General features: G+C 38.5%; 1 protein-coding gene across 5 annotated transcripts in view; it reads right to left on the bottom strand.

Annotated features, from left to right (window-relative positions):
• Window positions 1–24,799, bottom strand: part of LOC139934341 (NACHT and WD repeat domain-containing protein 2-like) — a 62,222-nt gene that overhangs the window by 21,284 nt on the left and 16,139 nt on the right. For 3 of the 5 annotated variants that reach the window (XM_071928518.1, XM_071928520.1, XM_071928519.1), the window contains exon 3: window positions 2,222–2,610. In XM_071928518.1, the coding sequence (XP_071784619.1) occupies window positions 2,222–2,610 (389 nt within the window). Of the gene's footprint in view, window positions 1–2,221; window positions 2,611–19,690; window positions 20,192–21,484; window positions 21,535–24,799 lie in introns of those variants that run through there. The other 2 variants (XM_071928522.1, XM_071928521.1) reach the window with 2 other exon arrangements.

Raw genomic sequence — 24,799 nt, 5'->3', positions numbered from 1 at the left:
GTTGTTGTGCAACATGTAAGCATAATTGTGCCGCGCTTAGCTACTTGTGCTTTTAAAGCAGCTTTTTGAAATTGGACCCTGATTGCTAAAGGTGCTGTAATTTGTCTTGTTGTCCGTTTCCATCTGCTTCAGGCCTGAATGAAGTCTTTTAATTTTGGAGCGAGAAATTACCCCTTTCTCGAAAACTATGTTACTTCAGAGGGAGCAATTTCTCCCAATGTCTTATAAATACTATCAACAGCTCTCCATTGCTCGTTACCAAGTAAGTGTTTATGCTAACAATTATTTTGAGTGATTACCACTAGTGTCCATGGCCTTTAAATCACTAATGTTGATGTCTTACAGTTTACTACAACACTGAATGAAGAAGTAGGGCACTTACAGCTGAACTCACATTGGTTAAAGACACTAGACACTATCGGTAATTGTCAAAGACCAGTCTCCTCACTTGGTGTATCTCAACATATGCATAAAATAACAAACCTGTGAAAACTTGAGCTCAATTGGTCGTCGAAGTTTTGAGATAATAATGAAAGAAAAAACACCCTTGTCACACGAAGTTGTGTGCTTTCAGATGCTTGATTTCGAGACCTCAAAATCTACTTCTGAGGTCTCAAAATCAAAATCAGGGAAAATAACTTCTTTCTCGAAAACTATGCTACTTCAGAGGGAGTCGTTTCTCACAATATTTTTTACTATCAACAGCTCCCCATTACTTGTTACCAAGTAAGGTTTTATGTTACCAAGTAAGGTTTTATGCTTATAATTATTTTGAGTAATACCAATAGTGTCCACTGCCTTTAATGTAAGAAAGCCTGTGTGGACAATATTATCAAAAGATGTATGTAATTTCTTACTGCCATACCTCAACTGAAGAATGTTTCAAGATGTGTAGCATCCACAGGGAGGTGATAAGGAGGATGACAGAGTGCCAGTCATGACTGGTAACCCTGGGCCCAATTTCATTAAGCACAAACATTTACTCAGCATCAAACAATTTTGCTGACTGGAAATGGGTTACCAGCTAAAGTCTTATGTTATGCGCACAGTTTGTGACTGGTTGCCTGCTTATTTTTGCTAAGCAGAAATATTGTAAGCAATATTTTCCGCTTAAGCAGCTCTATGAAATTGGGCCCTTGTTGTCAGTCACTCACTGCAGACAATGTTAGTTCAGTCAGCGATTGGACGTAGACCACAGTGGCAGGAAGATGTGATGCGGTTAGATAAGGTACCATGTGTTTTCCCAGACGGACAATTTGCAAGTGGGGGGGGGGGGAGGGTGGGCTATAGGGAACTCGTGTCTCCAGTGAACAATCAAGTCAAATTGCTAGAAGGAAAAACTGTACGTCTGGTCTAGTTTCTATGGCACAAGATCTATTTTCATTAATGCAACTGCATGGGAACATTACCATTAATGTAATTTGATTTTTACAAAGTATTCCGTATTTAGGAATGTTGGCAAGGGTTGAGGATATTTGGAGATGTTTGAGGACTTTTTTGGGGACTGTTGGTGAAGGTTTAGGACTGTTGGTGATGGTTGGAGACGGTTGAGGATGGTTGCAAACTTGGGACTGTTGGTGATGATTAGGAACTATTGCCGGTTGGTGATGGTTGGGGTGACAGTTGAGGCAGTGGGGGACGGTTGGCAACTGTTGACGGTTGGGGACTTTTGGTGCTGGTTGATGACAGGTTGAGGACAGTTGGGGTTGTTGGTGACAGTTGGGGACAGTTGGGAATTATTGGGGGCGGGGGGGGGGGGGGGGTGAGGACAGTTGGGGACTCTGGGTGGAGGTTGAGGATGGGGACAGTTTGGTACGGTTAAGTACTGTTGGGGACAGTTAAGGATTGTTGAGGAAGGCTGGGGTCTGTGGGTGACAGTTTGGGGCGGTTGAGGACTGTTGGGGATGTTTGGGGATTGTTGGTGACAGTTGGGGACAGTCGGGGATTGTTGGGGCGATTGAGGATGTTTGAGGACTGTGAGTGGCAGTTGAGGCGATTGGGAACAGTTTGGGATGGTTGAGGACAGTTGGGACGGTTAAAGATGGTTTGGGATGGTTGAGAATGGTTGAGGACTTTGGGTGGTGGTTGAGGTTTAAGGTTGCTTAGGAATTTAGTTAGCTGGGGAACTTTCATCCAAGGAAGACATGATAGTTGAGTAGTGACTCTAACCATTATTGTTAGCTTCACAAATAGATACAGGTTAAAGTTCAAAGATTCTTACCTATAGACGCTGCACTGATGAACACTCGCACCATCTTTGCTTGTGGTTTACACTTCACTGAAGACACCTTCCCTAGGAGCATGTTCCTGACGTCCTCGCTGTAGCAAACCAAGTCTGGCAATGAGGACCCTCCACTTGTCTTACTCGCTGGTTTAGCCATTGGCGAGGACGTCGGAGCCGGCTTCGGGGTCGACGAAGGAGGAGGGGCTTGATGAGGTGGGCTTTCTGCTGGTTGGGGTGGAGCGAGGGGTGGGTTGGTACTGGGGCGTTTCTCCTGCTGGGTCTGGGTGGGGGTCTTGGCTGAGGCATTACTGCTGGAGCGATGCTCTCGTTCTTTCTCCTTATCTTTCTCTTCTGTTGAGGAGTGGCTGCTTCGACGGTTACCCATGCTGTAACAAACAACAAAGGAATTGAGGTTATTAACAACATGCTATAATGTAGTATGCATGGCCAAGTCTCGATTTAACCCATGGCACCCACAGCAATTGGGGTAGTAATTTAGAAAAGCGCCTTAAGCCACTGGGCTAGCTTGGTGGTCTGGTGGTGGAACATCTGCTCTGGGGGTGCAAGGGTCATAGGTTCAAATCTCACCCGACTGATTTGCAAGTGTAATTTTCACTGAACTCGGGGAAAGAACTGAGTGCTTAACAGTGCTAAAACACACACCGGTGTAAGGGTAAAAGCAAATAATATTGTATACATTATTTTTAATGTTTGTAAACAAAATAACTAAACGTGTTACTTGGAGGCTGTTTGTGTACAATTCTGTACACAGGTGAAATAATTCATAAATCCAAATGATAATCAGGAATCACCATGACAACAGTTGCCACATGACACCAGTAATTGGGTCATGAAAGAGTCTCACAAACCACTACCCAAAGAATGATCATATGGTGATCATGTTGAAGCAATGACTACAGGTTTGCTACATCTACAACTCCATAAATTATACATTCTACATGTACTTGTGTGTCCATCTTCTGTCAAAATACACAATCTCACAACAGACCGTGTATAAGAGGATAAAAGGGTGGGGCAAGGTCTTGAATGTTCGTTTAAAACCTGCCAGGTTCGTGGTCGTGCGATTATGGCCCGAGCACACTTGCCGAGCTGTAGACAAGGTCCTGTGTCACATGGCCACGACTCTGCAAGACTGAGCCACCATTCATTTATTCCCATTCATAAATGGCAGGTTCCCTAAAAATGTTTGAATTTGAAAGAAATTCAGTTAATAATCAGAGCTCTCACTGCCTAAAATATATGGCTTAAGATTATGGTGCTACTTCCCATGGAATTCTGCACTGACGACCTACAGACAAATTATTCACACTTTACATAATGCTGTCAATTATGCGGTAATCATCACCACGACATCAGGCCAACTATTAGTATACATTGTTAATATACAACCAACTCTCAGTTCAAGACTATTATAGACATGACAACCTCAACAGTCTGAGACTGAATCAGACGCCAAGAGAGAAGGAGGGGCGGAATATCTTGAGACAAGCAATACTGTAAGGTACAGACGTACATACACTTGGTATAACGTACGAATTGACATCTTCTGCAGTGTCTATGGCTGTATCCCTGAGAAGGTCTATTCTTTAACATTGTGAGTGTTGACTACATTGTGCGAAAATCCCCGCTTCTGTAACACCGAGCAGAGCCATGAAATTGTACAAATTTGAACAAGTTGTTATAAAATTTAAGGTACATAGGGTTCGCAAAAGATGAGAACCATTACAACTAATCAATGCGATCATTTCAAAATTACATGCAGTAATTTTTTCTTCTAGGAATTGATCTAATTTTCATAATGATGGTGTTCCAAACCTTTGTACAAATATAACCAAATGTAAATATTACATACTTTCAACCATTCTACAAACAACAATTTAACAGCATAAAAAAATTGCTAAATACATGTATTACCTTGTCCGCGTTAGTATCAACTACCTACCCTTACACTGTGTTCTTGAACAGTAAATTTGCCTGCTTTTTTACACAGTCTCGAGTGCATTTAACGAAACGTTGCTGCAGCCAGTACAACACTCAAACCGCTAGTACAGAACCGCAAGCAAGTTGTGTTGTCAATACGTGTACACACACAACTAGCTGCAGCTACACTGACGTCATTAACTCTTAATGAGGTATTGAGCGCCATCCATTTCTGACTAGCCCCTCGTTAATGTGTACTGTACATCGTTTATTGCAGGTGACTTGCTTGTTGTGTCAAGTTGGCAAGTTGTTAACTTGCATAATGATGGGAAAAAATTTGTTACTGGGTACTGATGCTGTAATGAAAATTGCATAAAAATAGTGGCAGTATAAAGAATTAAAACATTAACAATACTGCTAGTGTTACGAATCTACCTGGTGCAAACATTTAAAAGCATCCGTGTATTTTTCTTTCACTATAATTTTTTTGATTCAAATCAAAATTTTAAGAGTGAAAATTTGTAATCAAATTGTACTTGAATTACTAATCTTGATTGTACATTGTAAGTGTAAGAATAATTTTTTACACTGCAATATGCTAGTGCACTTTCCTTCATGCAAGAATGAAAAGCACTCTTTACGTCAAGAAGTATTGTAAAGGATGTGGTGACGAATTGGTAATCAAAACAATAATAATAAAGTACAAATTTGTTATAAAAGTAGGTATTACGGTTCACAAAACCTGGGAAACCTTGATTGAGTTTGGGCACTGATGCAGTTCGATACATGGATTCATCTATTGTCACGACGTCGCGCCACGCCTTTAATTTCTTTTAACAGCTAAGAATCAAATTGGCTTCCAATGCTGATCACGCTGCGAGCACATTTTCATCATCGCCAATATTTTGAGGCTACCTTAAAGCACAGACACCAAACAGTCTGACGACTCAATGATCTGCTCAAAATGAAATTTCATCAAGCGCCAAACATCAAGGACAATGAAGGTCAGGTTGCCATGGTAATATATATAATTACAGTACGCTAGGCTCGCACAATGGTAGCGAGGCAGCCAGTGACGTCAAAACACGTTGCTCCTCCGGGAGTTGAAGGGGGGGGGGGGGTAGTTGAGAGACCGAGAATCAAGGTGCCTCATCAGCCTTTCCAAAGAATTCATACCTAGATTTTAACTGCTTTTGTCGCGAGGAAAATAAAGCCAATGTCCGGGTTGAAATCCGATAGTCCACACAGGTCATGTTCTAGCATTGGTTACGTATGTGACATATCAAACTGCCATGATTCTCTTCTTAACGTATCAATGACTTCAATGAGTCTCCTAACACTAGCGCCATATTGATTCCTATTCTAATTGATACAGTTCTCGCAGTATACTTTGAAAGCTGCTCTCAGCGCACAACATTTACAGAAAGAAACTTTGCTTGGCCATAGTAAGGAACCACCCAAAAGACCAGGGCCCAATTTAATAAAGCTGTTAAGCAGGAAATACTGCTTGACAAATTTCTTTGCTAAGCAAAAATCGAGTCCAGCACCAGCCACAGCAATGCAAACTTATAATGTAATTTGGGCTGGTAACCTCATTCATTTTCTGTTACGTTTTGTGCTCACAGGCCCTGTAAAATGGGCCTATGTGAGCTGACTTTTGGTTCTTGTATTTTTCTTTCTTCAGAAATTCCTGTTGTATAAGAATCTTTTCTGACGACGGCTTAATGAAATTGAACATAATACCTTTAAAATGTCTAGTGTTATAACCATTGATTGGATCTTCTTTATTAAATCACACTTCTCAATGTCCACAGATTGATGACAAAGATAGTAGAAAGCTTCCCTTAAAATATTGCTTGCTGAGGTGCTGTATGTGTGAAATGAGTAAAACAATGTCACAAGAGAAAAGAAGTCACCTCAGGAGCAAAAAAAATATTCTAGCATACGCGACTCTCCTGAAAACATTGCTCAGTGATTCTCCCCTTTCTTTCTCTCTCAAAAACATGACAACTAATGAAGCTGAAACTTCTACAGGTAAATTATAAGTCCATCTTCATTCACAGTGAGTAGGGATTCATGTCATGGCCAAAACCTTGATCTACAAAAGGTATCAAAACCCTTTAAAATCAAATTATAAATTTCATTTTGGCAGACTGACACCTCCTCCTCTAATTGGCATTCAATAAATCTCGTTTCATCAAGCCTTCAATCATGAAAGGATTTTTTTCTAGTCTCAGAGCCAATTAAATGGTGTCTTGAACAATAGTAGAGAGAAATATGGAGCATCCTTGACTGTTATAAATAAACACATTGCACAAGGCTGCCTCATTACAAACAATATCACAATGGCTCTCAAGTTCAAATAATGAAATATTTGCTGGCCATTATGGTTGCCTACCACACTAACCATTAATACAGGAATTTTCAAGTAATGCTTGAACTAAAAAAGATCGGGCCTCAAAATAACCCATGACGCCCACAACCAAAACATATAGGCCTACTTCTAGTATATTCAAATGTATGCTTGCTGACAATTTAGGTATAATTTCACCATACAGGGATTTTAAAGTAATGGTTATCAAAAATATATATCAGGCCTCCAAATAACCCACATTACCATCAGCAATTGCTGTGGTGCCCTTTGCAAAGTTCCAATAAAAACTGATGGCTTCCTTTTATAGGCGTGTCCCTTACCAGAGGAAAATTGCTGCGCCCCTTTCAAGAACTAAGTTCAAGGTCTGTATATAATTAAAGACACTGGGCACTATTCGTAATTGTCAAAGACCAGTCTTCTCACTTGGTGTATTTCCACATATGCATAAAATAACAAACCTGTGAACATTTGGGCTAGATTGGTTTTCGGAGTTGCGAGATAGCTATGAAAGAAACACCCTTGTCACACGAAGTTGTGTGCTTTCAGATGCTTGTTTTCGAGACCTCAAATTCGAAATTTGAGGTCTCGAAATCAAATTACTTCTTTCTTGAAAACTACGCCACTTCAGATGAGCTGATTCCCACAATGTTTTATACTATTAACCTCTCCCCATTACTTGTTACCAAGTGAGGTTTTATGTTAATAATTGTTTTGAGTAATTACCAATATAGTAGTGTCCACTGCCTTTAATGCATTACATCCATAGCATGTTTTAATACTCAATGGTGTTATATGTCCATTCATAAATTAGCCTACATATTGTATGCATGGTAAACACACACTCCCGCGTTACATGTGGGTTTTTATCACTATAATAATTTTACCATGGATTTTGTAAACGGGTCAAATATGCCAGTTTTTGCAATAAATGATGTAGGCCTACAGAGTGTAACAACACCACCTACAAACTGGTGCCGATTAAACTTTGAGCATGGTAGGACTGCGAGAAAAGGGCGTTTTTGTTAGAACTTAATAAATTGAATTGTAACATTTCAAAAGGAAACGATGCAGCAGATGACGTTGGCCTTTTTGAAAGTCGAAAGAGATTCACTTTTTCCAAAACTGACAGCACATTTCTAAACATGCAACTGTAACTTCACAAAAAACATATAGTATTTTTTAATTTTGAATGGTAAAACTGAGATTAAAAAAAAGAGTAAAATCAGCTGATCCTTGCAAGCCTCTCTAAAGTCAGTCTCTTTTCTGCTTGTTTCAAATATGATCCAAAGCTGTTTGTGATTAATCAATTTTGACTACAAAGGCAATATAAGAAACACTTGATTGTCATCTTTAAACAAGTGCACATAATGTGTACGTGCCAATTCTAATGATGCCAGCAAACAAGAACTCTGGGCCAGACGTGCATGTACATTACATGTTCACATACTCTCTTTTATTTGTCTCTGGGTTTTCTTTTCAATCCATTGCTCAACCCAGCGTTTATTCAGGGAAAGAATGAATAACTTTCATACCCAGGTTGAAAAGATCGAGTTGTATGACGTCAATAGCCCATTGTGGGTAGACCGTTGCCAGGGTTACCACTGAACACAAGTGATGCTGTCATTACACAGAAAATGCATCGCCATGGAAACCCTATTGCATGATTACCTCCTTTCTTAGTATCTTAGTGATGATGTCATTTCAGGGCAGAGCCCACCCCTTGATATTATATGAAATTATATAAACTTTGTATGAACTTCATTAAAGTTTGTTTAATAAAGTAAACCTTCAAGTGAAAATAAATAATGCATGACCGTCTAGTGTATTTCTGAGGTCATTAACTTTGTTTACTATTCTTGGTTAATAATTATCCCTGATGCAATTTCCATCCATTTCTGAGAAGGGTTTGGTGTTTGGTGAATCTAACCAAATGAGCAAATTCCACATCTTTTTCACTGACTTAAATGTCGAAACCAAATTTGAAAATAATGGTTTCTTTCTCTTTTGTATAATTAATAACTGCATCAGGGATAAAGAATTATTATTTAGGTTGAATTATTTTTTCCATTACACAAAAGCAAGATTTGTTAGCCTGACAGATCAAACGAGAAAGGTACTGGTAGTACTTAATAGACTACTAACAATGTACATACAAAAACTGCTTTTGTGAGCTTTTGTAATAACAACTACTTCATCAAATGCACTCTCATGAAGCAGTTGCCATGAATTAAGCTTATTTTTTTTAGGTAATACATGTACCTTTAAAGGCAGTGGACACTATTGGTAATTACTCAAAATAATTTGTGAGCATTCAAACTTACTTGGTAACAAGCAACCAGAGAGCTTGTGGTAGTATAATTCATAGTGAGAACGGCTCCTTTGAAGTAACATAGTTTTTGAAAAAAGAGGTAAATTCTCACTCAAATATTAAAAGACTTCAGGCCTGAAGCCTTTTCTTTCTTTTTTGATATCTGAAAGCACACAAATTTGTGCAACAATGGTGTTTTTCCTTTTATTATTCCCTTGCAACTTCGATGACCAATATTGAGTCTAATTTTTTACAGATTTGTTATTTTATGCAAGTTAGAAAATTGGTCTTTGACAATCATCAAAGGTGTCCAGGGGTTGATTTCACAAATAGGACTAGTCCCAACTTATGACTAGTAGTAGTAGTCCTAGGAGGTATTAAAAACTTGAGGCTAGTCCTAAGTTAGGACGAGTAATTCGTCCTTACTCGAGATAAGGCTAGTCTTAGGGCCTTGTCACACGAGGCAACTTTTACAGGCAACTGTGAGGCGACCAATTGCCGTGCATGCTGCAGGATCACTAAGGTGGCACATGAGTTAATTTTAAAACATTGTCTTATGATCCACAAATGAAAAGTTTTAAAATTTCAAATTGGAATGCCTTGGCTTCTTGGAGATTGCCTGGAACTGGTTGCCCGTAAATTGCCCCAAGTGACATGGCCCTAACATGTTCATATGTAACTCTTTGTGAAATTCACCCCAGTGCCTTTAAAAGCAGATGACTGCTCACTTACTGCAGAAAGCAGTGATGTGAAATTGACGACTACATTGCCAATCTGTCTGAGCAATCGCTCCAAGGATCCAAGTCTTAAAACCAGGCACCAGGTTCTTGTCCTCAATTTCACAATTTTATTTCGCTTGTTTGCTCACATTTTCCTTCACTTGTATTTAATGGCAACAGGTCCTCTCAACCCCTACAACCATAGGGGCTTGATTGTTGGGGCTTTGAACAGCTCAGTTACCTTGAAAGGTATAAAAGGCTTGGTGACAAATCAATAAATGGTTTGGCTAATGTGACAGTTTGTGACATGCAGGGTAGTTCTATCATAGAGCTGCTGGTTTTACAGTTAAGTACATGTATATACTGGCACTGCACCTAGACTCGGTTCTCTTGCTGCAGGGTATACCATAGACAATGCACCACAAAAAGAGATTAAAAATATAGTAGACAGACAAATACATCAGGAGGACCAATCTGAGTTTACTTCTAACAGTATTGTCAGTACTTACTGGGTGACCTACTTTAAGATAAGTTTGTCACGCATTTCACCAGCAGGAACCAGTAGTAAACACAGCATGGGAGTATAACCCAGTATTTGGTACAACCTTCCTCCATGGTACAATTTTACAAAGTTAGTTTGTTTTAAACCATGGTGCAACTGGGAACCAACAAATCAACAAAGACGGTGATTCTGGATGCCAATTTTTTCCTCCAAAGTTCCTCCAAAGCTACTGAGCACTTTTAATGTTGGAGATCAACATTCTGCACACAGGACTGAAATTCCACCCAAGTAATTTGCCTACGTGCATTATTTTTTAGACAACTCAGGAAAGTACAGACAGTGCTTTAAACACACATTAGTGTAAGGGTAATTGCATACATATTATTCATCCCGATGCAAAACTAACATCTTTTAAATCGTTGTGGTACCCGCTCACTGCTAACACGTAGGATTTGAATTCTATGGTCTCGCCTCACTTCAGTTTAAATAACAATCCATATTCATTATTACTACATCACACAGGAAACATGACAGCATGATACACATCTATTCAGTTCAAATGGCAGAGATCTTCGTTCCATCTTGTGAAATATAGCGAGCCAATTGTACTAACGGTACAAACACTGGCAGGCAGATGCTGGCCATGTTTTGGCATGGTTTAGTCTCGGCTAAAACCTTTGACATAAAATACCCCCAAACACAGTACACCGTTTTTCAGGCATTCCATTCTAAATTTTCAGGTTAACAGGCCAGATTCAGTTCACCTGCCTTACAGTACAGAGGACTTGTCTGACGAATTCAACCTTCAAATTCTGCACAAGTTTAATAAGGAGGATCAATCTGTAGTATTCTCCCCAAAATATGATTTCATGTGGATTTTTCCCCCACATCTTCCTTCAACAAATCCCGATGAATACATCTACCTCAATAGCTGTATAAGGCGGATGGACAGATTCAAGAATATATTCTTAATGGAAAATGTAGGCCTACATGTACAATCATAGGCATTAACATAAACACTTATAACAAGGTCTGAAAATTAGTACTGGAACACAGGCCCTAGGCCAATGATATTAGCATTGGGCCTCTAAACTCACAACTGGACAAGTCCGATAATCTTTGTTTTTCAATTACATTATCACCTCACCTTGTAATATCTTTCAATAGACCGATCCAGTAGGCTCCGCTCACGACGCATGTTTGAGCAAGAACACGTGGGGCTCTCCAATGCCTTTCTGCACAACTCTGCCGCACGCGCAAAGATATGCGCACGCATGTCGGACCTTATTTGTCGGACCTTCGTTGCGTTGTGATTGGTCAATACGCAATAGGGCGGAGCTTAGTGGATCGGTCTATTCTGTTGAGTACATACTTGTCAACAGTAAAAATGAAAGACATCTTCTCCAAATCTTAAAACAAAAACAGTTACAATGTTCTTTCTTTGTTTTTTCTTCTCCTCATTTTGATTATGGTCTTACATGTATTATAACAAGAATTCTTGGCCAGTAAACATTTTGAGTTAAAAGGCTTGTGGATTTTATCCCGGAATTTGAGCCCTGAAAGTAAGTATACATCAAACTGTGTTATGATGTAAAAAAAACAAAAAACAATATACACAAATAAAATAAATAAATCTTCTAAATAGACAACATTAATCATATTTAGTATACAGTAAAAAAAATAGGCCTCATACTGTTTTTAATGTACAAAACCCCTAAACGAATTAATCACATAATGTACTATGCATTGGCATCATGGATATATAATTTATTTGCCCCATATGTTCACCACTGCTCCATGGACCCACATGCTCCCACACCCATCTCATGAATTTACATCTCTGTGCAACATCCATAAATTTACGCATTTCATTTATATATTAAATACAGAATTCCAAACTAATTGGCAAATTCACAAAATGAACCGTACACAACAAATATTGACATAAAAGCATGCCATATTTTGTGTACATTTATGAAGACATTTTGAGCGTACATAATCTTTCATCCATAGCATTCTACACACTACACACAGCGCGTCCATGTCACCATAGATTCTACTTGGGGAGTGTCCCAGCCTACAGAGCATGGCCAGAGTGCAATGCAAATTTAATCAGGTCTTTTTTCCATGTTGGAAATCTTAGGCTATGTCTTCTGCAGTAGGCGGAACGACGATCCGACGATGTGTGTGTGTGTGTGTGTGCACACGCGTTCAAAATCCAGCACTGCAAATTGCAATGCTATAATGGAATATCTCTACACAGTGTATATTTTATGGGCGACCATGTACTACATGTACATAATGTGAGAGTCTGTGGAATATAGTGCATGAATGCGCACTGAGGGGAAAATGTACAGCAGTGTCGAAATCACTATTTATTTTCTATTTGCTTGTCTGTATTTGATCTTTTCGTTGATTATCATTTTTAACCTAGTTACGAAATATTTTAATAAAATAATGGAAGACCACAATGAAGTGTATAGACAGCACAGGTTTGTCCCTTTAAGGATTGAGCCAATGTGACAAATTATTTGTAATACTAACTGTATGGTATGTTTGGTTGCAGTTTATCGCAGTATTGTTCTGTCTGCGAATTTGCTTACATAAGGAGCAATTGTGTGTATCTTTAATATGTACAGCAATTGGTTGGTCTTTTTTCGTGTGGCTGATAGTACTCGTCTGTGTCTAAATAGAATTTTTGTTTTTATTTATTATTTTTTATTTGTTTCTTATTTACCCTGGGAAAACCTTTCAATGAGAATACTGGTTTTTAAAGGTGACCAGCAATTAAAACTTCCATTAAAAATGGTATAGTTACAATAAAAGAAGCTAGAAAAAATAATTAATTTTTTATGTCATAAAAAATGCAAGAAATATTTTATAACTTGCACATTGAGAAAAGGTTTGATTTATGTGTCAGTCCCTGACTGATTTGCTGATAAATTTGTCAAAACCCAAGTTCAATATCATGAAGACTATCATAAATTGATAATTTCAATATCTCGTTTTAAGATACAGGCTAGTGTATAAAGGGGCGAGAGTCAGTGCTGACAACAAATCTGAAAATTGGTTTCTTAAAATGTTGGTATTTCCACAATTGGATAACCCCTGGTGTTATAGATTTCAAGGAGCCATTTGTGAACCGTATCCATAGTGCTAGAGAAGTAGATCAAATAGCAGGATTTATTTTAGTCTGGAGAAAATATCAGTATTTTTTTTGTCACCAGGCAAACATAAAACAAAAGTCTGAAATCAAATAAAATTCTGAAAATTACAATCCCGTGTATTCTGTAATTGATTTGACTGACTGTAAAATTCAGAAGTGGGATCCATTGGCTTTTGACGCCCCCCCCCCCCAAAAAAAACAAAAAAACAAACCCACTCCTATCCTTTGCTTTTATCTCAGAAGTACATGTTCCATCCATGGTTTCTACGCACAGACATTCAGCAGACCGCTCCCCATGTAAAGAACAATCTTTCTTATTCATAACCCATATTGAACTGTGACAAAAACCCATCACTGCCCAGTAGACCTGTATTATGTCAACCTTCTTACTACTAGAAACCCATGTTAATCTTCTTGGGTTGAGGTAAGTGGTGAGGCACCCTCAACAAATAGGTGTGATGACGTCAATTGATCACAATGACCCTTGGTTGTCTTGGTAGTGTATAGGCCAAATAAAAAAACAAACATGTTTAGCGTCCTGCCAATTTGAAAAAAAAAAGAGGATTTTTCTTTTCAATTTCCAAAGGGCACTTCGGTTGGAAAATTTGGGAAGTCTCTGAAAATGTTGAAGGGGGCTCCAAGGCCAAAGACCAGTGCAACAGATGCATTGACCTCTACGGCATCTGTGTAATTCCAGACCAAATAATTTAGCAACCGGCTGGGCAAATTTTAAAAAAAATTGTTGGAGATCGTTAAGATGTATCCTTTTTTGTTTTCATCACAATTTGTTTGTATTAATTTGTTTTTTTAAACGGCTTCTAAAAATGGAGCAAGGCGGGGTCGCTAAACATGTTTTGTTTTTTGTTTGGCCTTAGCCTGTGTAGAAGGGGCCAACAGGCATCAGGGGTATGCACGCTGGCTTCCTAGTGAACACCAAGAGGTTACCAATTGCATACTTCAATCACAAAAACGATGAAACATTCAACGCCTGTGTGTTTGCTTGCGCTGTGAGAAATCGTGTAGACCCAAAGTAAATTTGACATGGTAGAGGTGCAAAAAAACAAAAAAACACTTGAGAGCGTTTGAAGAAAAGCATCAAAAGATTATTAATTGTATGCTGACTGGTTTTGGCGCTATATCCCAGGCATATACTGGGGATTAAATAAATAGGGAAAGGCAAATAGTGGTGATGGAAATCAGACTGATTGTTGATAGTAAACTTGAAGGGCTTAAGAAAATTATCGATATCACAAACATGCACTTACGGTTGCCCTCTCATAATGAAGGGGTGGGGTGCCTGACAGCCTGTGCTGGTTGAAGACAAGATTTTGATAACACTAACAGCTATTACTATCTTAGTACCATCTCAATGAAAATTTGTTACATCTTCTCTTCTAATTATTTTGACAACTCTTTCAACCGTTATAATAAAAAAAAGCAATTATTTTGAGCAATTACCAATAGTGTCCAGTGCCTTTAAGGCACATGTAGGAATCATTTATTTATAATGCACTAGAAAGTTCTTGTTTATTATCCATTGTAATAGCTGAAAAACTTTTGTATTTTTTTAACCGCAATACTTTAAAGTGAAACACCTCTCAAACTGCTTTAAAATTAAAATATTGAAAGTTGCTATACATGTAGGCTGCTAACCAAAAGTTTTTATTGGCAATAATTTTAAGAGTGATTACCAAACTTATACCTTCCCTTTAAGCTTATTCAATAACATAAATACAGCAGAATCAAAAGTGAACAAAACCCCAAGTTCTGTTTTTTATGAGTACGATTGGGGGGGGGAGTAGGCGCAGCTTTCACTGTTTATTTAGCATTGTGTACAAACCACTGGCGGGAACTCGTGGGAATTCTAAACGGATATTGCGGTCTAGCTCCATTTCCTTAGTTATCTAGGGGAGAGTACTCAAGTACATGAGTGGGAAAAAGTAGCAAATCAAATATTAAAGATTTAAGCTGGTCAGGGAATACTGAAACATGAAGGACATGAGAGAAAGAATACTTCAGGTTTTGATCTGAAGTTCTTTGCTCTATTGCTGTATTAAATCACTCATAATCCAGCACCAGGCCGATGCATTTCATCATGTTTGAATATCAAGACCAATGAAATCATGTTCTGTTTTACACTCTTCGAACACTTGATTCAACACATGGCTTGATTACCTCAGATGAACTAGAAACATTTACTGAACCTGTCCTAGTTGCAGAGGAATATTCAGGGGTGAGAGTCATCACTAACGAAAAAGTCTGAAACTTGGAAATTCATAGGTATGACCATGGAGGAATAATTTAATTTATTCCTCCATGGTATGACTAAATGAAGGCATTTCTGCCTTTTGGTAACCCCTGTGGTTAAATATGCCATTTCTATTGTTTGGTAACCCCTGGGGTTATAGATTCCAAGGAGCTTTTGGAAACAGTATCCAAAGCACTAGAGAAGTAGACCAATGAGCAGGATTTCTTCATTTGTTGAAACAAATATTGTCTGATTTTCTCCACCAGGTCGACATAAAAGGCCTGAATTCAGCCAAAAGTCTGAACAATCTCATCCCTGAATATTACAGGCCAGGGCCCAATTTCATAGAAAATCTGCTTGACAAATTCTTTTGCTGAGCAAAAATTTTAAGTAGGGCACCAGTCGTAACAATGTAAACTTTACGGAATGTTAGCTGGTAACCTGTTTTTGCTAGGTTTTTGTGCTACATGCTTGATGAAATTGGACCCTTTATGCTTCATGTTTGAAAGGGCAGGGGCACCAAGGCATTTTCTCCTTGTAAAGGGCACCCTTTGAGGAAACTGTAAATATCCAATGGAGCATTACAAGGGCACTAGGGCAATGACCGGGGGAGGGGGGGGGGAGGCAATCGCCTTTGATTATTCCGTATCATCAGGGAGAACAAGCCTGTTAAAATTCAGTCCAGCTTCTTTGAGCCTGTTCTGTTGACAAATCCAATTGATTTGATTTCAATATTTTGTTTGAACATTGAAGTGTTCAGTGAGTATGAAACTTTACACAGCATTAACATTTTCAATTTTAAGCTGACATAATTTCTGATCATTCAGGAAAAACAAAATTTAGTATTGAAAAGTAAAGAGAGTAAATATAACATTTTACTGAATACAATTTTGTTTATATTATGATGTTCAGTATTCACTTTTTAATAACCATTTCCTACTATAAATCAATCATCAAATTGTCAAATTATTTATTTTTGAAACACCATTCTAAATTAAATACGGGGAATTATTTTTCAAGAACATATGATTTACAAAGATGTTATTTTGATGTTGTACCAATTCGTACACTGCTTGCATTTCAACATGTACATAAAAGGGCATGGCATACCACCCCTACTGACATGAAATAACCCTCATAATATTTTGAAAGGGATTAGAAAGAGCAATACCAGCCAATTAACCTTTCAATTCAAATGCTTGTCTACGAGTAGATTGAAGGGAGGGGGAATTGGATAGCGAACAGGCAAAGGGTCATGGCACCCCTCAGAACAGTGCTTTCCTGGAATAAAGATCAATGCAGTCTTTAACAAAAAGTCCCCCAGCATGGTCTCTCAAGCTTATTTCCGCCAACTACATACCCAGCCACATACCCTGCGCTACAGTCAGTCAGGGGTCAATACTAATACTATAGACTGTATGGGTCTCATGCGTATTTAGACATTGGGACCCATTAAAGTGCGTGAGTTTGTTTCCATCAAGCATACAAAAAATGGTCCCAAACATTTTCCACAACACGCGAGAATTACTACATGTATGCTGAACATTGGGCACTGTTAAAGTGCGTGAGTTTGTTTCCTTCAAGCGTAAAAAATGGTCCCAAACATTTTCCACAACACGCAAGAACTATACAGTCTACATGTATGCATTGGGACCCGTTAAAGTGCGTGAGTTTGTTTTCTTCACATGCTTAAAAAATGGTCCCAAACATTTTCCAAAACACGCGAGAATTATACAGTATCAGTAATAGTCTACATGTTAACTGAAATTTCACCTTCCCATTCCTTGGTTTTTGAAAAGCAGGGTTTACCCAGTTGGCCAGCAGACCAGCTAGCTTGTCATTTACTAGTCCACCAACTTTTCCATGAATGAGACGGGGAAGCTTTTCAAAACTGAACTTGTCAGCCGGACCACTTGGGAGTTTGGACTGGTCATTGTTGTTTTAACATGGCATTTGGACCACTGTTTAGGGAGAAACTTTAAAGGTAGATTGCTTGTTTTAGGATTTAATTGGTAGAGAGTGAAAACTAACATGAACGCTGGGGCAGCTACATTGCTCATAATTGTAACGAGTTACAACAGAAGGAACGCAGGTTGATGGTCTGTGAGGAAAGGGTTAGTTTACCGTTTACGTAAACATGGAGACTATCCTTGTAAATAAATAAGGCAACAAGTTCATGTAATAATTGTAAAAATAATCATTAAGTCATGAGACACTCTTACAGCAAATTTCCAGTGTCAATGAACCTTATTATTATTTTAAATGTTTTATTGTTGATATCCATCAGTGGATAACCGCCAGTTACAGGTATCATTAAAAACAGTTACTTTATTACCACCCATATTTATCGCTACTCCTTTGGAGTATGCACCATCAGAACCCAAATGGGCACACATGTTGCTAATCAATCACATCAACAATCTCTACCCTCCAAGTCCAATGCACCCCTGGACCATGAGAAACAAATGTACAAAATTCAAGTCCTGCCCAAGGACACAGGTGTCATGACCTGGATTTGAATTTGAGACCAAGCTCCTATAGGTGTTGGATCTGATGTACGAGACCGCTCGGCCATGACATGGTACTATGTGCAATGGAAGTTGTTAGACAATAATCACTTCAGTCTGTTGCTCTTTCATATGTGTCATATGGGTCATTACAACCCTAAAGACACTGAACACTATCTTCAATTGCTGTATCCATTGAATTAATGTAGTTTTCAAGAGAGAAGTAATTTTCCACGAATTTGATTTCAAGACCTCAAAATTAGATTTTGAGGTCTCAAAATCAAGCATCTGAGAGCACACAACTTTGTGTGACAACAGGAGTGTTTTTTCTTTCATTATTATCTCGCAACTTTGACGAGCAATTGAGCTCAAATTTTCACAGATTTGTTATTTTAAACATATTGAGATACACCCAGTGAGAAGACGGTCTTTGACAATTACCAATAGTGTCCAGTGTCTTTAATGCTTAAATTACTAATGTTTTTAAAGATCTTAAATTGTTTCAGTTGAAACCTTCAAATGTATATCTTATGTACATGAAGCCTTGAAGGTATCTATATTAAGGGTCATGTACACTGGTTTTGTAATGCTCTTAGGCAAAATTAAAATTAAAATACAATAAAAAGTCAAACAATTGTCAAGACCGTGTTTCGAACCAAACTCTCCTGATCAGAAACAACAGGGCTTGATTATGGCGCTGTTATCCGCTCTGCAATAAGGTTTAACGCAATTCAGAAACGCAATGCATTGTGGGAAGGAATATGGGGCGGTTACTATGAAGTTTCTACGACTCGCGCATGCAACGCCTATACCTTTGTGTGGGTTCAACAGCGCCCTCTCTTGACAACTTGCTATTCGCGATAAACCTTATGACACACCACTCAGATCAATCCACATCATTTAAACCATAGAATAACTTGTGAAAATGAACACACTTATCAGGTAGAAAACCACAAGTGAAAAATTTACAGTTTATCATGGATCCTCTCCAGCCAGACATGTACACAGAACATCTCCCCAGCCCATTCTGGTAAAAAATAAATTATTACACCCGTAAAAGATAAAAAGCACTGAGCCATGAAGGTCCATGGCGATAATTAAGAAATCCATTTGAACAACACTAAATCATTACATAGTGATGACACCTGGTATTTGACAGCAATGCTTTCAACAGAGTATAGTATTATAAAAACAACAAACATGAACCAAAATTGATTAAGCCATACATGTGTCGCTAGATCAACTTTTCTACAATTCCTACATTTTAACCGTTTTCATCGAGGAATCGTACACTAATCATACTATACTCATAGAGTAATATCGAGGAATCACCATTACAAATTTTAAAAAGTACAAATTTAAATTCTCAAGATCAACTACATACTTGAGTAACTAATAAATTAATACGCCTGTGATTTTTGTTTTCACAGAGCTCGGGAGTATTCACTGTACTATACCATGGAGGTATTTCTACCTCCATGGCTATACACATCGGTGTAAGAGTAAAACCAAATTAATATTTTTTATCTTCAATACAAATTTCCATCTATTTAGAATTGAGTTCCTCATGCCAATAAATTCATGATGAGTAATGTGTTAATCAAGTTAATAACACAATCTGACATGAAGCCAAGCCTGTCAAAATAAAAGATGAAGGAACAGTCTGTCCACCACACACACGCCTTTCTTTAACATACTCACCAGGTGCCCATGATGATGCTGTGTACCTCACACACCGGCAAGAAGATGCCTCTCACACACACACACACCACTCAGCCGCTCCTTGCTAGCTCCTAGTGCTACCCTGCTGGCTGGATAATTTAACCCACGAAGGAAACCCTGGCTAGGGTGAGTCCCGTACGACGACGACAGCACAGATATCAGCCCCCCTCGCCAGGCTGGATTGTTTAGTTAGTGTGTCCCAGGTTGTGTATTAACTGGAAACGAACGCCCTGGTTCACAGGGATATTTTGTCTTCCTGAGTGTGGAGACAATATACATCAGGAATGGATGGTACAGTGATGAGAGAAAGGGTTACATGTTGGGATGCCTTGGCAGCTTGCCCAACCATGAGGATCCGCAGGAAGACCCCAGACTACTACAATCCCAGCCAGTACAACGACATGTACTGCCAGTACGACTACCTACATGTACACTGTGCACAAGCCTCCAATACACCCTTGGTTGTACCATGTACATACACCTGCACCATTGCCTTATTATCTAATACAGTGAGAACCACACACACAGTAGAGATCAGTGTTCACAAAGCAGGCATTCTGCATGCATTCACAAACCCCCATGGTGCATTGTGGGTGATCATGGTGATGACCATGGCAGCTTGTTTGTTGGTTGGGCTGAGTCCGTTGACAGAGGGCGGCAGATAGGTTTTAGACAAACATCAGCAGGAACTAATCCTCTTTATAGAGCAAGCAAACACTTCATCCCAATTTAAAAGGTCTTCCATGTATCATGTACCTTCTGCAATCACTGTACAGTTAACGAAGTCCAAACTGCACACAAGAGGGATAGAGTTACATGTCTAATGGGTGTAGAACCTAGGCGCACATACTCTTAATTGCTGTTTCCACTATACAGTTAGTAGTACCTGGCCAATTTCACAATGAGCCAAGATTGTTAACTGCAAATCAATCATGGTTGGTTAGTAAAGTGTGATGTCACAATACAAATCAGTATGGTAATACTGACAATTTGCCTTGCAATGAATTTTATTGCTTTGTAAAATCGGTCCAAGGTTTCCTTTAATACTTATTATAATAAGACATTTGTAAAACGCCTAATGCAAAAAGCCACTAATCGCATAGAGAACAATAAAATACAATGAGTTAAAGATACAGTTACAAATAAGCAGATTACAAACAAGCAGCTTTAATTGTAAAGAACTAGCCTGGCAAACATGCACAGGAAGACTATCCAAAAGAAACAGTGTGACAAAAGAAAATAATCTGTGGCCATAAAAAAAATGGAAGAAGCTCTTGATGTTGAAAGCAATGACTGTTGAGATGATCGTAAAGTCTAAGTAGGGGAATAATGGTGAACAAGTTCAGATAAATAAGCAGGAGATTGACATGTTTGAGTTTTGAAAGTTCACAAAGAATTTTATAAATCATACAAAACTTAACTGAAAGCCAAGGCAAATTCATTAGTACTGGTGTAATATGGTGAAACAAGGCAGACAAGAAAACGAGGCAAGCAGCAGTGTTTTGTACACGCTGGTTAGCAAGATCTTCATCAGGGAGTCCATACAATACAGAATAGAATTGCCACAATCAAGTCTAAGTTTGAAGAAAGCGTGTGAACAAGACGGAGAACAGTAGCTTCATCTTTGGTCTCAAAAGGAACTTTAAAATAATAAAAAAATTAAATTTATTTTTCTTGTTTCATTTTAAAGCCCTAACCACCAAACTTTTGTCAATATCTTTGTAAAAAAAAAATTAATTTAGGCTAGAGAGGATGAAAGTTGTTTTACCTTACTTCCAAAAACAATCCCTTTAAACATGGTTGGTTGAAAATCTCTTCAGAAACACACTTTTCAGCAAGAAAGAAAACAACAACAACTTTATGGCAAAGTAGTCACTTGAGAACAGGCTTCAGCTACAATGCCTGCTTGGGGTCTCAACTGTCTTTCTTAATGTGAAGTGAGCCCTCTCTTGACAGTAAGAGCACCACCTTCTTGAACTTAAAGGAATTGGTTGATTCCATCTCATTGAATCAAGACTAAACAAAGTATTAAATCTTTAGAACTTGTTTAGTTCATCGTGTGATTACAAAACAGTATCAGAAAAACACATAAACTTATCAATTTTGCAGCATGGTGTACAGATACATTTTGCAGTATGGTGTACAGATACATAGAAATGTTCAAACAAAAGACGAACTGCAGCTTTTTAAAATTGCTAAAGGAAACTTAATAATATTCTCCCTCCATGTTTCTACACACATTCAACATTTATGTGATAAATGAATGTGCTGTTAAAAATGAGCATTGTCTTCTTAAATGTACCACGACACCTCAGTTATCTATCTCTCTCTCTCTCTCTCTCTCTCTCTCTCTCTCTCTAATCGACCGAGGTCGGAATGTTGCCCATCCCTTTCTATCAGGTATAAAACCACACGTAATACTCAATTTCAACACCTTTTAACAGCCAATGTACAAACAACTTATGTTAGTCTCAAACATGGCGCATCATAAAAACAAAACTCTGCTAATGACGGGTACTTAAAGCTGAAACTGAGCGAGTAAGTTTTCAGGTTGGTTTGAAGCTGGAGAGAGTATCTACTACGTATGACATTAAGTAGAACAGCATTCCAAGAAGATGGTCCAGTATGAGAACAAGAATGGTCTCCCCAAGCGTGTTTTGAGGAAGACAACGTTCTGTTTTTAATCCAATCAAACAACCCTACAAAATGTATTTCACAGCATTTCCCCTAAACCTAGAAACACAATGTTTCATGCATCAAAAAAGAACTTAGGGAAAAGGAGTTTGCTTGAGAGAAAGAAACAAAAATAATAAGGCTCTAGAATTAAACAATAAATCTTCCTGTTAATTGCCTCGCTTTCAAATAAATAAAATAAAATAGAATTTTAAGAGGGGCTAACCTAAATGCTGTAGTCATCATGGGAGTAGACACAATTACGAGTGCTGGTTGCCAAATGTTGCGGTTGACAACTAAAAATACATCAGCCACATAAATTAATAATACAACCCAGTGCATGCGGTCACCACACCGAAGCGTGAACGACTGATTACAGGAGAATTCGATCCCCAGTCATGGAATTACAGACCGGAATTAACTGGGCCAATTCATTGAAAGGCATGGTAATGTAGCCGAACAGAAAGAGGACAATGCTCGCTCTTACACTGCTACGTGATGTGGCATGGCTAGTGTGAGTTCCAGCCAATGAGACTTCTCTGAGAATCTGGAATGACATGTTAACAGGCTACAAGTGTTTGGCTGTATTTACAATCCTCGTATTGAATATGACGTCACCGCTCAAATATCTGACCTACAACATGGCGTCTGTGCGCGTGTGCGTGGTTGTGTGCGTGCATGTGCCGTAGAAATTAGTCAAACTGGGAATGTTGCATGCTGCGGGCTTCATTGATGTACGCATTGGACGCACATACGGCTTGCCCTACAAGATGGCGACTTTAATAGCAAAAAAGAGGTCATTCAATACGGTCTAAACAGGCCTCGAAAAAAACTCATGGCACCCACAGCAGTTGCTATGGTACCCTGTGCTTTTGACTGTGGTGGCCTTTGCAAAGTTCCAATACAAATTTAGACTTTCCTCATAGAAGTTCCCCGCACCAGAGGAAAATTGCTGAGCCCCTTCAGGAATGAAATTCCAGGCCTGCATATTGCAGATAGTAACGAAGATTCATTTTAAAAAGTGAAGGTGAAATGATAGATTTTTACAAGCTACAAGTGTTTGGCTGCCTTCACAATCTATATTGCAGATAGCTGTCATTGAAACAAAGATTCATTTTAAAAGTGAAGGTGAACGATGGATTTTTTCTGCAATCTTGCACACCTCTGAGTCTCGTGTTGGAGAAAGCTTAGATCTGGCAGACTGGCAGCTGAGAAATCATGATGGGTGTGATATAAGGCCCCTCCCGAGCATCGACGTTAGATTGATTCATTTTGGAAATTATGTTCTCTGAAAAAAACTGACTTCTGAGTTTTTGAATCATTGTCAAACATTCTTTTTTAAGGCAAAGTATACCTTTGATTTTTGGAAATGTTCAATTAGGTTTAATCCAATATAAATGTAGATACATACAAAAAATTAACCTGTGATAATTTCACTTAAGAAGGTGGTCATATCTTGAGGTATCACACAAAAAGTCTGAGTGAATATGTCCAAGCAGGAAGAATAATCCCTAATAGGAATAAACAATCTGAGAATGGTATCTGACAGAAACACATCTCAGATTCAAATTCTGCAGTATAAAAACAGATATCTCTTTACATAACCACATTACTTCAAAGTGAAATGTTTCTCAAAATGTTATTTTACCATCCAAAGCTACTGCAGGCTTCTTACCAATAAGTTTTTTTTTTTCATCAATTTTAAGAGTTGTTACCAAACATATTGACCCCTTGCACACGTGTCACACGCGGCGACTGATGCCACGCTCACCATGTTGGTGGGCAGTTAGGTTTACATGTATTAATGCCGCCTCGCCTAAAACGCGCACTTCACTGCATAACGCACAGCATACTCGATGCGTAGAGTTATATATGAAAACGCACAGTGAAATTGCCCACCAGTATGGCGTATTCAATATTTTTCTGATGATGACGTCAGGTGAAATGGGTCAATAGGCTTACCTTCCCTTTAAGTATGGTTCATACTTCCTGAGAATGCGAATGCGATACGAACTCTGACGTCACAGGGCTGTTTTCGCAGCGAATGTTTTGCAGGAGTTGAACACAAGTCAACTGATGCAAATCATTTGTTGCAAATTAGTGACGTCAAGATTCGCTTCGCATTCGCAGGAAGTATGAACCAGGCTTAAGTCTGTAACAGGAGATGAAGTAATTTGACAGAGAGTGGTTCCAATTTGGATCATTTAAAAGTAAAGTAATTCTACAGTTTTTAATGCAGCCTCATGAAGGCCATTGAGGTTGTACTGGTTTATTCTCATAACGAGATTATGTAATTTGAATGAAGATGGCATGTTCCAAAGGAACTGTTTCTTAGACTTGACCACTATATATAGCCACTGACCCAAGACCCTTGTTTATTAACCCTCGTCATATTTATTATCATTATTATTTATT

This window comes from Asterias amurensis, chromosome 3 (assembly GCF_032118995.1).
Source record: "Asterias amurensis chromosome 3, ASM3211899v1".
Lineage (NCBI taxonomy): Eukaryota > Metazoa > Echinodermata > Asteroidea > Forcipulatida > Asteriidae > Asterias > Asterias amurensis.
Note: the sequence above shows the minus strand (reverse complement) of the source record. Positions and strands in the feature narration are given on the sequence as shown.